General features: G+C 28.3%; 1 protein-coding gene across 2 annotated transcripts in view; it reads right to left on the bottom strand.

Annotated features, from left to right (window-relative positions):
* Positions 1 to 1,074: 1,074 nt before the first annotated feature.
* The window catches only part of LOC107456675 (uncharacterized), a 37,974-nt gene continuing 26,351 nt past the window's right edge, over positions 1,075 to 12,697 (bottom strand). The window contains exons 3-5 of one of the 2 annotated variants that reach the window (XM_043051326.3): positions 7,001 to 7,315; positions 3,918 to 3,938; positions 1,075 to 1,403 (exon numbers count right to left, since the gene is read on the bottom strand). In XM_043051326.3, coding sequence (XP_042907260.1) covers positions 1,294 to 1,403; positions 3,918 to 3,938; positions 7,001 to 7,315 — 446 coding nt within the window. In that variant the 3' untranslated portion in view covers positions 1,075 to 1,293. The remainder of the gene's footprint in view (positions 1,404 to 3,917; positions 3,939 to 7,000; positions 7,316 to 12,697) is intronic. The other variant, XM_043051327.3, reaches the window with a different exon arrangement.

Genomic DNA, 12,697 nt, shown 5'->3' with positions numbered 1-12,697 from the left:
ATTATATAATTGATATTAATTAAAAAATATATATACACACAATTTATTAACACACTTTTTTAACACAAAATTAAAAATAAATGTTTCCCACTATTTTATGTTTTCATACTATTATGCAATCATAATAAAATGAACTTTTTATGCATAAAGATAACCCCTATTTTTGGAATGTGATTTGAAATATCTTTTACTCAAGTTATTAAATTATTAAAGTCTCTCAAGTTAAGTTTACTTAAACTATTAAAATCTCTCAAGTTAAGTTAACTTAAATTATTAAAATCTCTCAGATTTAAAATGCAGGAACATGTAGTTCTCTTAAATTAAAATTATACTAGTTCTGTTTAGAAAAGTAAAATGCATTTAACAATAACTATATGACAATTGCAGCTGCTATTATGAGGTTGGGTTTTTTAATATGCAGTCAAGTTTTAATTTAAGAAGAATGAGTGGTTTGCGATATAAAAGATTTTGTATGTTTGTTTTCAAAATAAATACTGGCATTAACAAAAATCATTTTGGGAAATATATACTTAATAAATTATTAAATATATGACAGCATGCCGCATTTATTATAAACAATAAATAATGCTAGTTTTAATCGATTTTTTAAAAAAATGCTAGTTATAGCAATTAGTTGCTCATAGCAATAGTTTTCTATTGCTGCGGTCAGTACTTTATTAAAATAAACGTGTGCACTGTTCCATAACTTAACTTTCTGTAAAGTCATCATTTCTTAAACAGTAATTTTTTCGCATATAAATATAATTATTTTAATTAGTTAATTAGTAATTAATTAATTTTTGAAAATTGATGTTTGTAAGTAAAGTATATTTCATGAAATCGATTTAGATAGTTTTAGTTAAGTGAACACAGTTGAATAATGAAACCAAACCAGCACTTGAATAACAATTTAGAGAAGATGATAAATGCATTTTTTTAAAATTTTTTAATAATCATTCAGGATAGATAAAATGATTTGAAAAAAATCAAGTACACATATCAAAAGTTTAAAAAAAAATACAAGAACATGAAAGTAATTTTTTGTTAATAATAATTAATAATATTTATATATTATTTTTAATTTTTAATAGTGGTTGGTATAGTGATAGACACATTTAAGTACATCGATGGAATTGCAAAAAGATGAATAGTTAGACTCTTAGAGAGTTCAAAAAATTGGAAACATTTCAAAATAACAACTAGATGAAATATCACTTGACATTGATCAAAGAGCATGATTGTGAACAGCCTTGAAAAAATTTGAACTGTTTCAGTTGAGCAATAAGCAAACAACTAATTCAGAAATGTGTATGATTTGATGATCCATACAATTAAAGTTGTTAAGTAGAAAAAACTTCCTGCTTGAATACACGTAGATAAAGAAGACAGCTCGTGAGGTGCACCTGAAAAAAAATAATTATGAAATTACATCCCGTAATGATTTTTCCAAAGAAAAGTCAATACTGAAAATCCAATTTTTCGTAAGTAAAACTAACTCTACTGTTTTGGAAGTGGTAGAACATATTGCTGCAAGCATTTCTCTGTGCAAAAGTGAATTAGGGTGAACCAACCAGTGAAGGAACACTACCCAGTAAAGGAACATTTCATAATTATTGATTAAAAATAAGAATTTGAAAGTTTTTCTTTAGATTGATTGGTAACAATACCTTACCGCCAAACAATAGGAAGTCATCTAGCATTGTTTTGGATTACCTGGTCAAATAGACTTCTCTGGAAAAATTTTTGAATTTGTTATTATCTCTGCAACACTTTGTTTCTTTGAAAAAACTATAAGGTGAGTGCTTGTATTTATATGTTTGAAGTGGAATTAATTGCATGTAATAGTTTTATTTTTCTCATTGTTAAAAAGAGAACTCAAAATATAGTTATTGAAGTAACGTTTTATTTTTTAAGCATCATACCATAATAAAGTACTGAGATAAGGGGGTGTTTATTCACTGGATCACCAAACGATGAAAAACCAGTGAAGGAACAATAAGTGTTCCTTTATTGTTTTTTTTTCTAAGTTTATGAAAATAAAAGACAAAGTTTAATTTTCTCGTACCTTTAGTGATGTTCCTCATCAAAAGTATGTTAAAAATACGAAAAATGACTCCTAACCAGTGAGGGAACAGGCATGTTCCTTTACTGGGCATAGATTTCCCAGTGAATGAACAGTATGTGTTAATATGTTGACACTTTAATTTTCAATTCATGATTACAAAAAAAAGATAACATTTTCCAAATATTTATATGTTATAATTTCAAGAATAGGTTTTTTTTAATATTCGTAGGGCTTATAAATTCATAAAGAGCATTAAAAAATAACCAAAATTAAGTGTTCATTCACTGGTAAGAGCTGTTCCTTCACTGGGTCTTCTTACTACTTGTTATTTGAACCTCCAAAACTTTAAAACAAAATTATGTAAGTTCTCTAAAAAAAATTTACATAATTTGCAATTAGTAACAAATATGTTGACACTGTCATTTAACTAAAATTATCGAATTTTGAAATTAATATTATTTTTTAAAAGGTAAGCGAAGCTTAAGTGTTCCTTCACTGGTTAGTTTACCCTACATAGTTGCAAAAATTAATCGTTAGTAAAATTGATCAATAGATATATTAAAGTTCAACTTAAAAAGATGTTTAAATTTAACACTTCATACACTGTGAAAAATTCCATATCAAATTAATAAAATGTTTCGGCATTCAGGATACGGGTACTTTTTTCCGTAAAATCCATTTTTATTGGAACATGTTTGGGGTGCAATAAAATCTGATATATCGTATTCTTACAGTAATAATTACCGTGAAATCACTGAATCACTGTAATTAAATAAGTATTATTGTAACAATTAAGGTGTTATAATTTATGTTAAAATAGATTTTATGGAGGATGCAAGGAATTTTTTACAGTGTACGTCTACTATGTTGGAGCAGTACAACATATTTTACTACTTAATATATTAGAGCAAAATTAAATCATATAGTTGTGAAAAATCATTTTTGAAATTGATCATTCGATATATTAGGGTTCAACTTTTTTAATAAAAAGATTTCAGTTTAACCTCTTACAGACAATAGAACGTTTGAGACACTGAAACATGCCTTTCCACCTGTAACACTTTTCCTGCCAAAACACTTGTTTTTTTGTTTTTATGTTTTGTTAGTCAACGTGAAGATTGTGTATTATAGAGTTTTTTTCTTTAATATATATTTTTCTATTTTTCTCAAAAATTTAGCCAAACTCCAAATGGTTTTAAAACACTTACAGTCGATAGAATCATGATGACATTTATTTATGTGAAACAATGGTACATGAAAATATAGTTGATTTTATAGTAGGACATACAAACTTTATGTACAAACAACCTTTACTTATTTATAATTCTAAGCACTACGCAAAGTCTCTAAACTATGTTTCAATAATTTTATTATTTTTTTGAAAAACTAAACTGTCTTAATCAAGTTTCTATTTATTTTGCAAAAATTCAGTATGTTTACTTTCCAGTTAGTTAGTGGCTTACAGTTATTAATAGCGTTGTTCAATTATTCAATATATTATATAAGTCTTATTCTACAAATTTAAGCAACTGGTATCCTTAGATGCACGTATGTACTGTGCTCACCAATATTTAGATATTTTTAATTATTCACATTTTATTACTTTATTTTTAATTTTGTTTTAATAAATATATTACTGTACGTAATATTTTTAAACGCAGTATTTTTTTATTAATGCTCTATATTTATATTGGAGGTGATAGAATAATTAGAAATTATTCTGCAGTTTTGGAAAAAAAAAGTTTTTTCTTCATTTTATTAAATTTGAATTTAAATATGTTTCGATGAAATCCGACAAATAAATCGAGAATAGTGTGGTTTAAATTCAAAAATAAAAAAAAATTAAACTTACCTATCCGAGGACCTTGTATTCCTTAAGGAAAGCATAGAAATAATAAATTGTCTTGAATAAAAATAGCCTTATGAATACATAAATAAAATAATTAAGAAAAAAATGCTACAAGGATAATTTTTTTTTATCTTCATTAATAATTTTTTTTAACATCTTATATACTTTAAAATAAAATATTTAAATATGTTTTTTATAAAAAAAACTTTAAAACTAAGTGTAATATAAAAGCACACTAAGTTGTTTTTCCCATTATTTAGAACTATTATTTTAAAATATTGGTAAAATCTTAATATTATTTTATTGCCAAATTATTAATTATTTTTTTCATATATTATACTTAGTTTTTTTTATTACAGTAATACAAAAAAAAATTATGCGGCTCAAAGAAAAGGAAATTTATTTTTCATGCATTCATTTATATAATATTTTTCTATACAAGCTTCAGTGTAAATTCATCAAAAAATTACAGTAGAACAGTACTGCCCGGCGGAAGTTAAAATATCTAGCTATATCGATTCAAGGTAATAAAAATTTATAAATTCTTGTTGCTTGATTTTATTTTTAAAAAAAATATTTTTTGCTGTTTGTTATTTTTCGATGTTTGAAAATAATTAAACATTTTAAATCCCTTCAACAAAGTAATATTATTTTTCCTTAAAGTGCAGAGTTCACACTAAAACAAAAAAAACGTGTATGACTCTCATATTATTAAAAAAAGTACCAAAAATTCTGAAATATTTTATTTGTAAATAAAGTATTTGCATAGTCCTTGTAGTTAAAAAATAATCACGTTCAGATTCAGTCATTACATTCAAATTGTTATTCTTTTTTTCACTTTGTATACATTGATTGTACAAATAAGAAGAAATGTATGAGTAAATACTTCATATTATCTAATCTGTATTTACACGTATGTTTACTGAAGACATTTAGAAAGAGAAATATGATGACCTTAACTTAAGAAAACTACTTCTCGAAACTTCTCGAAGGAAACTTTTTCTTTCGAAAAGACTATCTTATGGCTCACGTTCTTTCTTTGTCGTTCAATATATGTTCTGAAAATGAGGCGATGCAAAATAAATAGAAGGATTTCCTACTGAGCATTTCATTTGCGGTTAACATCCATCTGAGATGAAATAGTTTTTTTTTCCTATTGCTGTTACCTAGCAACATCTGCGAAAGCGTAAAACACAGCTTGCACCTTTTTATCCAAAACTGGTATATATCCTGGGAAATTGGAGCTTAACTCTAAACTTAAAGATAGGACAGAGCATGTTTAGCTTAAAGTCTGAAAAAGAATACTTTTAGTATTTAGGGAAGAGTTATATTTTGGTGAATGGAAATAAGTTGTAAACGATGTTAGGTATTTGTGAGAATAAATTCTGAAAGATATAATTACACGTATATATCTGTTGATGATTGACCTAAACAAAGGTGCATTTCAACCACTTAAACCGTAAATGAATGCTAGATTTACTAAGTTAACACAAAACAAAACTAAGCTAACATAATATATAACTAAGTTTACTAAGAAAAATTACCACAAATTTCAAACTAAGTTAAGACCTAACGAAACTAAATTTTTACGATACAAAATTTTTAAGCCACTTGGTGAGTAAACCAATGTTCGATTAACTATCTAAGTTAACACATTACAAAACTAAGTTAACGCAAAGAAAACTTTAAATCATTTGAAGAGTATAGGAATGATTGCTAGGTTTACACAATGATTACTAGGTTGACACAAAGCAAAATGTAAACCTCTTAGTACAGGAATGCTTGATTCACTGTCTTAGTTAACGCAAAACAAAGCGTTTGCTCACACAATTTCAGGATATCCTTAACTCTAAATTTGAACAGTTAGGTTTTGTTGATTTAACTTGTATGCGGCAAAGACTTAGTGCAGCAACTTAAAATTAAACATTCATTTATGTAAATTAAAAATATTTATTTAATTATTATAACAGTATAGTATTTGTAAGACAGTTCCTTAAAGCTAAACTTATAGTATTATTTACATAGGAATAATAAATTTTCAGCGCAAAGTCTGCTCACTTGCTTGGAAAGGAAGCATAAATCAATTAATTTAAACTGTGCCATAAAAACAAATATTTTTCATGTAATCTAATTCTCTTTTTTCCCAAGAAAACTACATACGCGCCAATCTAGAATTGTTTTCAATTATTTGAAAAAAAATTAGAGATTGGAAATGAGGCTCGAAAAATTTCAATCTATTTCAGTGAATATAAATTTTAAAAATATAAGACCAGACAAAAAAAGTTTGGAAAGAGAACTGAGCTATCCTCAACTGAAAATTACGCATTAGAGTTAGTAGTTAAAACAAAGAAATAAGTGTGCTTAGCTTTCCCTAAATTCATTTAGGTAAATAATAATAACTGATGATAATTTAAAACACTACTTTTTTATATGCTCGTTATAGTTTTTACCAAATCAGGTTTGTAAATGCAAACTCTAAAACAAAACGAAGAAGGAAAGTGAATATTTTTCCTCAAAACGGAAAGTGGTTATATAGTAGAGCTAAAACTTCATTTTTTTAAAAACAATAACGACATAATTACAAAATTATGAAAAACAAAATGGTTTTGACATCTTAACTGTGATAATGATAATTTCTTTCACAAAATGGTTTTTAAAAATTTCAATTTTTTCAAGAGTGCTTAAAGAAATTCTGCAACTCATAAATGAAAAAACTTAAAGCTGAGACGATTTTAAGTGTTTTTTAATGAATTTATAATATTTTATCAAACATGAAAATTAAAATTCTAAAAATAAATATTACAGATTTTCATTACGAAAAATCCTTAATTCTGCAAGTAATGATTGTCGAAAATTCATTAATCGACATATAAAATAGGGCTTAATCAAATAAATCCTAATACAATTTTTTTTATTTATATAGGGCATAAATTTGCTTAACGAAAATTTTAAAGAATAATGCGATTGAAGAATATTATAAGGAATTTATCAAAGCATTCAGTTTTATGAAATCCAAAGGAAACTTTTTGAAATCCTTAACACGTTAATAGACTCAATCCTTCAATTATTTACCAATGGATATTTACCTGGATAGTATGCTATACTTTTAGATTGCGCGTAATTAGTTCCTGGTAGCTCTAATTTGCACTCAAACACAGTGGCACTCTTTGAAGATAACTCTGAAACTTTAAACGTCCTTTTCATCTGCACATCATAGGAACCAGAAGGTCTTTTGAAAGATAAATATTTAACATCTGTCACAATTTGAGGTGGGCTTCCACTGAAGGGCCTGAGATAAAGCTTTAGATTTGGAAATGGAAACACACCCAGCACTTCACAAGAAACATTCACGGTATTATAACGAGTCTCCAGGTAAGTCAGTTCAAATCCATGGGCTGGAACTGAAATGAAAAGGCAAATCTTTACAACTATTTTAAAAATTATAATTAATGTAGCATTTGACAGTTGTCCTATATGACTAAACCCAGTTTCAAATGACAGTTTATTTACAATTATACGGCATATAAAGATGCATTCTCTCACCCAGTCTCTGATGTGTACTAGAAATGTTCAATAACTGTAGTAGTGACAAAGTTCCTGGTGTAGTGACAAAGGTCACATATTTGTAGAATGTATTATACATATAGTAAGTATCTATATTTCTATGTATCTATCGTTTCCGCATATCTGATACTGGTAGATACACATTCCTTTGAAAATGGATAGATCGTTAGGCTGTACTTTTATGATTACCCAAAATACCTAATTAAACCCTGTAAATAACCGGATATCTATAATTTTTCGTCAAATTAAGGCTGCATAAATGCCTCACCGGAAGTGATTAAGTCTGTAATTTTCAGCAAATTATTCAGTATGCCAATTTAAGACTTCGCTGTTAGTTAATTAGTAAGTTAGTAAGTTACTCTTAAGTTATTTCCAAAAAGCTCCTTTTCATTTGTCTCGTTATTAAACTAAAAACGTTGTTTCTATTGGAGAAGAATTCGATTTTTCATAAATTAGCGTGTTTTTTTGTAAGGAATATTAACTGAGTAGCAAAAAAAATTTTTTTTCTCCCCCAGAATCGTTTGTGATAAAACCGAAAATCAGCTTGAAAAATCAAATCTTCTTAATTAGAAGTTAAAAGCAATTAAAAATCTCTTAAGTCGTAAACAGAGTCACGTGATAGGAAATGGAGCATCGATTGGTTCAACTTTCTTTTAGCAACATAGCTTGCTGCATTCGTTGACTCCGAGTAATTTTTACATCTCTATTCCGTTTTATACTATATTATTCCTCCATACAGATAGTTTCTTCATTCTTTACTCAAACTAATTCTACCTTAAATATAAATTCCTTTCTTAAACGTAATGAGTTTTGTTTTGCGTTCACAATTTCTTTTACACAGATCTATAGGCTTATTTTTAATATCTTATTCCTGTGCAACAATTTTTTGTTTACTCATTGTTTATAAAGTCCCGGACCCATTTTGATGTTCAATATCTCATAAAATAAAAAAGATAGATTAAAATTAATAACATAAATGGTTAGATAGACTCAAAAAGATTCATGACCCATGTCAATGTACTTCTACGTTTGCCCCCTTCGTCGCACGGAGAATACCAATTCGATAGTCAATTTCACGCCGGGTAGCGGTAAGCATGTCGGCATCCACAGAGGCTATTGCGGTTGTAATTCTGACTTTTAGGTCATCAATGTTAGACACGATCCTCCTGTAAACATTGTCCTTTATAAGTCCCCAAAGAAAAAAGTCCAGCGGCGTTATATCAAGTGATCTGGGTGGCCAAGGAATTGGGCCTCCTCGCCCAATCCATCTTCCTGTCTCATCAGTCGTTTTCTTAGACATGTTGGAAAACTTCGTATTTCCACAACTAAAAGAGCTTCAGCCGCATGTCTTTTTGAAACAAAATGGTGCGCCTCCTCATTGGGGTATCATCGTTCGTAGTTCTTTGAATGACCATTTTACAGGAAGATGGATTGGGCGAGGAGGTCCAATTCCTTGGCCACCCAGATCACCTGATATAACGCCGCTGGACTTTTTTCTTTGGGGATTTATAAAGAACAATGTTTACAGGAGGATCGTGTCTAACATTGATGACCTAAAAGTCAGAATTGCAACCGCAATAGCCTCTGTGGATGCCAACATGCTTGCTGCTACCCGGCGTGAAATTGACTATCGACCTGATATTCTCCGTGCAATGAAGGGGGCACACGTAGAAGTTCATTGACAAGGGTCATGAATCTTTTTGAATCTATTTAACTATTTATGTTATTAATTTAAATCTATCTTTACTATTTTATGAGTTATTAAACATCAAAATGGGTCCGGGACTTCATAAACATCCTGTATATGAAAAATGGATTTTAAATTCAAAATGAAAATAACAGTTAGATTTTCCTGTAGTATGTATCACTCACAAACGCCTTCTTAAAACCAAATATTTTTAGCTTATTTTATTCAAAAAAGAAAAAAAACAGTCCTACAATGTCACTAATAAAACGTTTACCTAAGATTTTACGAAATTTCGGCTTTTAATTTTACAACAGGAATTCCTTAATTAATTTTAATTTGTCAAATATTTTTTAGAGTATTTTTATATTATTTCGATCAACAGATGGAAATACATCGAAATAAAAATAGATGAACAAAGGCGAATAGTGATATTTTGACCAATAATATGTGCGCAACTTATCACGTGCGTTATTAATAAATAAGCATGTTAATACATTGATTAATAAGTAAAAAAGAGGAAGAGGAATATATTCCATTATTTATTAGTCGATATTTTAATTTTCAGAGAATTTTCTTTTTGTTTATTCTTTTACCATCATTTTATTTTTGGTTTTCAAAACAGCTTGCTTTTTCCATCTTGCTTATTTTTTTAAATTTAGTTTCTAATGATACAGATTTTTTTCGAACTTTATTCAGTTAAAATTTTTATCAGATGCTTCTTCTACTTTTAATTATATTTTATCTTCTTGATAACTCAATTTAAAATAATAATTAAAATCAATAGTATTTTTTTTTCTCTTAACCCCGCTACAGTTTAAAATTAAATAAAAAATTACTATTTGCAGGATAAATATTGTTTGATTCTACAAATCCTGAGTTTATTGTTCTCTTACTATATTATTTTGCAATAGTTTAATTTTTAAAACACGTGTTTCTTAACAATTAAATGCCTGGAAAACAGAAATTACCACATATTTATGTAAAAAAGATTATTTTCTTAGTATTAAATATGCACAGTAAGTAATAATCATTGATCTAATGACCTAATTTTGGTGACTCGGCCTTAATCCTAATGATTTCATTGTCTAACCTAAAATAATGCATATTAATTTTTTTAGATGAAAAAAAAATTTTTTTTTTAAAACACGCCTTTCATTCGATCAATTTGGCGTCTAGACTCGCAGAGTATGGGAGGGGGGGGGTGGCTGAACCAATCAGGAAAGTATGGTCTCAGTAGTACAGATGCGAGAGCGATTGAATTTTTACTCCTTTTAATGTTGATATTTCCTTCGCATATTTTGACGTACTTTCAGAATTAAAGAAACAAAAATACATGCAATTTTTAATGGCTCTTCTGCTTAAACTATTGGGACGATATTTTTCTAATTGCGGTTATTCTTCATATTTTGAGAGATAAGAATCCAAATTTGACGAAAAAAAGGTTGCTCAATCACGGAAAGTGCGTTTTTATGTTTGATCTCATAGCTTAACCATTCGATTGCACTAATTAAATATCATATTTAAGGTTTTTCCCTCGGACTACTGAAAATGAATCTAAATATGTGCGAAATCAATCACTAGGTCAAAAGTTATTCAGGGCATTTGGCACTGAGTATTACACACTTTCGTTTTAAAATTCTTACTGACAAGATTTTAAATCGGGAATTAGGGTAACTTGATACATTGCAATAATTATAATAATGATTTAAGATGAATTAATCAGATTCTTACTGATCTCCTGAGAAAAAGTTATACACAAAATAAATAATGGCCCTATCAAATGGACATAGCTAGTATGTTTTATGATTTATGGGTTACAAGAAATCATCGATCTGTGATTTTTTTTTAATTTTTAGCTTAAAATGATATCATAGCAATTTGAAAAGTGTTTTAAACAGGAAAATGACTCGATTTGATTGCAATTCAATTGCCATTTTTCTATATAGTTTGCGAGCTCCTTAATTAAAAAGTGATGCATAGTGTGTATCAAAGTTGATTTTTCAACGAATGAAAGTGTTCGAAAAATAACCCAATTCAAAGGAACATGGGAAATATTTTCAATCGATGCATTCAGTGGTCCTCACGGGGGTGGTGCTAGGGGCATATAATTTTTTTTAAATTGAGAACCCGGTGGTCATTATATGATGTTTACGGAATCTCACTAGACTGTGGTGTGCAACTATGGTGGTTATAGCAATCTACTACAAAGCATCCTACTGATTCTGATCAAGAATGAGCTAACAATGTCTTAAATTTGAATACACGGGTTTTTCAAATTCGGATATTATTAATTAATAATGTTAATTAATGTTATTAAAAATAATTAAACATGTAATTAAGTTTAATTACTTATTTTTTCCATCAGTAATAGGAGTTTACTCTTTTCTTAACTGCATATTTCTAAGTAAAGTTGCATTTTTTGTCATTAATTGAAGCTCTGCTCTTGGGAGGACACTTTTATAAACAGGAATCTTCTCTAAGTTCTAAAGAAATCGGATTATTTTTAAAGAATTACAGCGAGCAAACTCATCTCGCCTATGAGATCCGAACAGCTGTTTTTCTGTAAAAATATGGATGGTAAATTTCAGAGTTATATAAGATTTGTATGTAAGTAACCTTCAATGCAGTTATTGTGAATTTGAAGTACTCTAAAAAAACAGTGGATGTCATGTTGTCCTGTGCTTTTAATTTGTAAATGACTAATAGGATATAGTTCTCGAGTTAAAAGAGATTAAAATTTGCAAAAATGGAAACTTTAATCCAATAACTTCAGCTTTAATATTAATTTGCTTAAGTGAAAATGCCAAATACAATAACTAGCTCCTAAATAAATTTTATTTTTAGTAAAGCTTAATATATAATGAAAAGCTAATGTTAATACATAATGAAAAGTCACTCCCTGTGTCACTCCTAATATTTTTAAAATAGTTCTGAAAATTTATCAAAACTACAGAAGATTTTTTTAATTGGAATTCTTTAATTTACTTAAGTGAATGAATACTCTTCAATCTAAAATATCTTTTTTTTTATTTTTAGAAATCACACTTTGCTTTAAACAGTATTAATCATACTTTACATCGTGCATCAATCTACCAATTTAAGTCCCCAACTGTATAAGGCAATCACTCATGACCCTTTTAATATGATACGTGCCAAGAGAACACGCCTACTTAACATACTTTTCATCTCGTTAGGTAATGTATTTTTGGGGAAAAACACGAACGCTAATAACCCTTTTACTTTTGATGGAGCACTTATATCTAAGCAGGCGCCAATATCGCCAACTGTCAGACACTAAACGTGTAGGAAATGGATTCAATCCAATTTACTTTCATCATCTAACAACGCAAATATGACTCTAATCGTGCAGAAAAATGACACGACACTGACAATTCAAAACTGCATTGGAGTGGAAAATAGACTTCATAAAACATTTTAAATATTAAAACTGACGACATGGTTAAAAAAATTGAACTTATTGAGAAATCTATAGTTACGAAAACTCTGGAAAAGAAATGCACTTAAAGAAATT

This window comes from Parasteatoda tepidariorum, chromosome 8, assembly GCF_982258835.1.
Source record: "Parasteatoda tepidariorum strain Cologne lab strain chromosome 8, Ptep-v5.0, whole genome shotgun sequence".
Lineage (NCBI taxonomy): Eukaryota > Metazoa > Arthropoda > Arachnida > Araneae > Theridiidae > Parasteatoda > Parasteatoda tepidariorum.
This window is presented reverse-complemented; position numbering and strand designations above follow the sequence as displayed.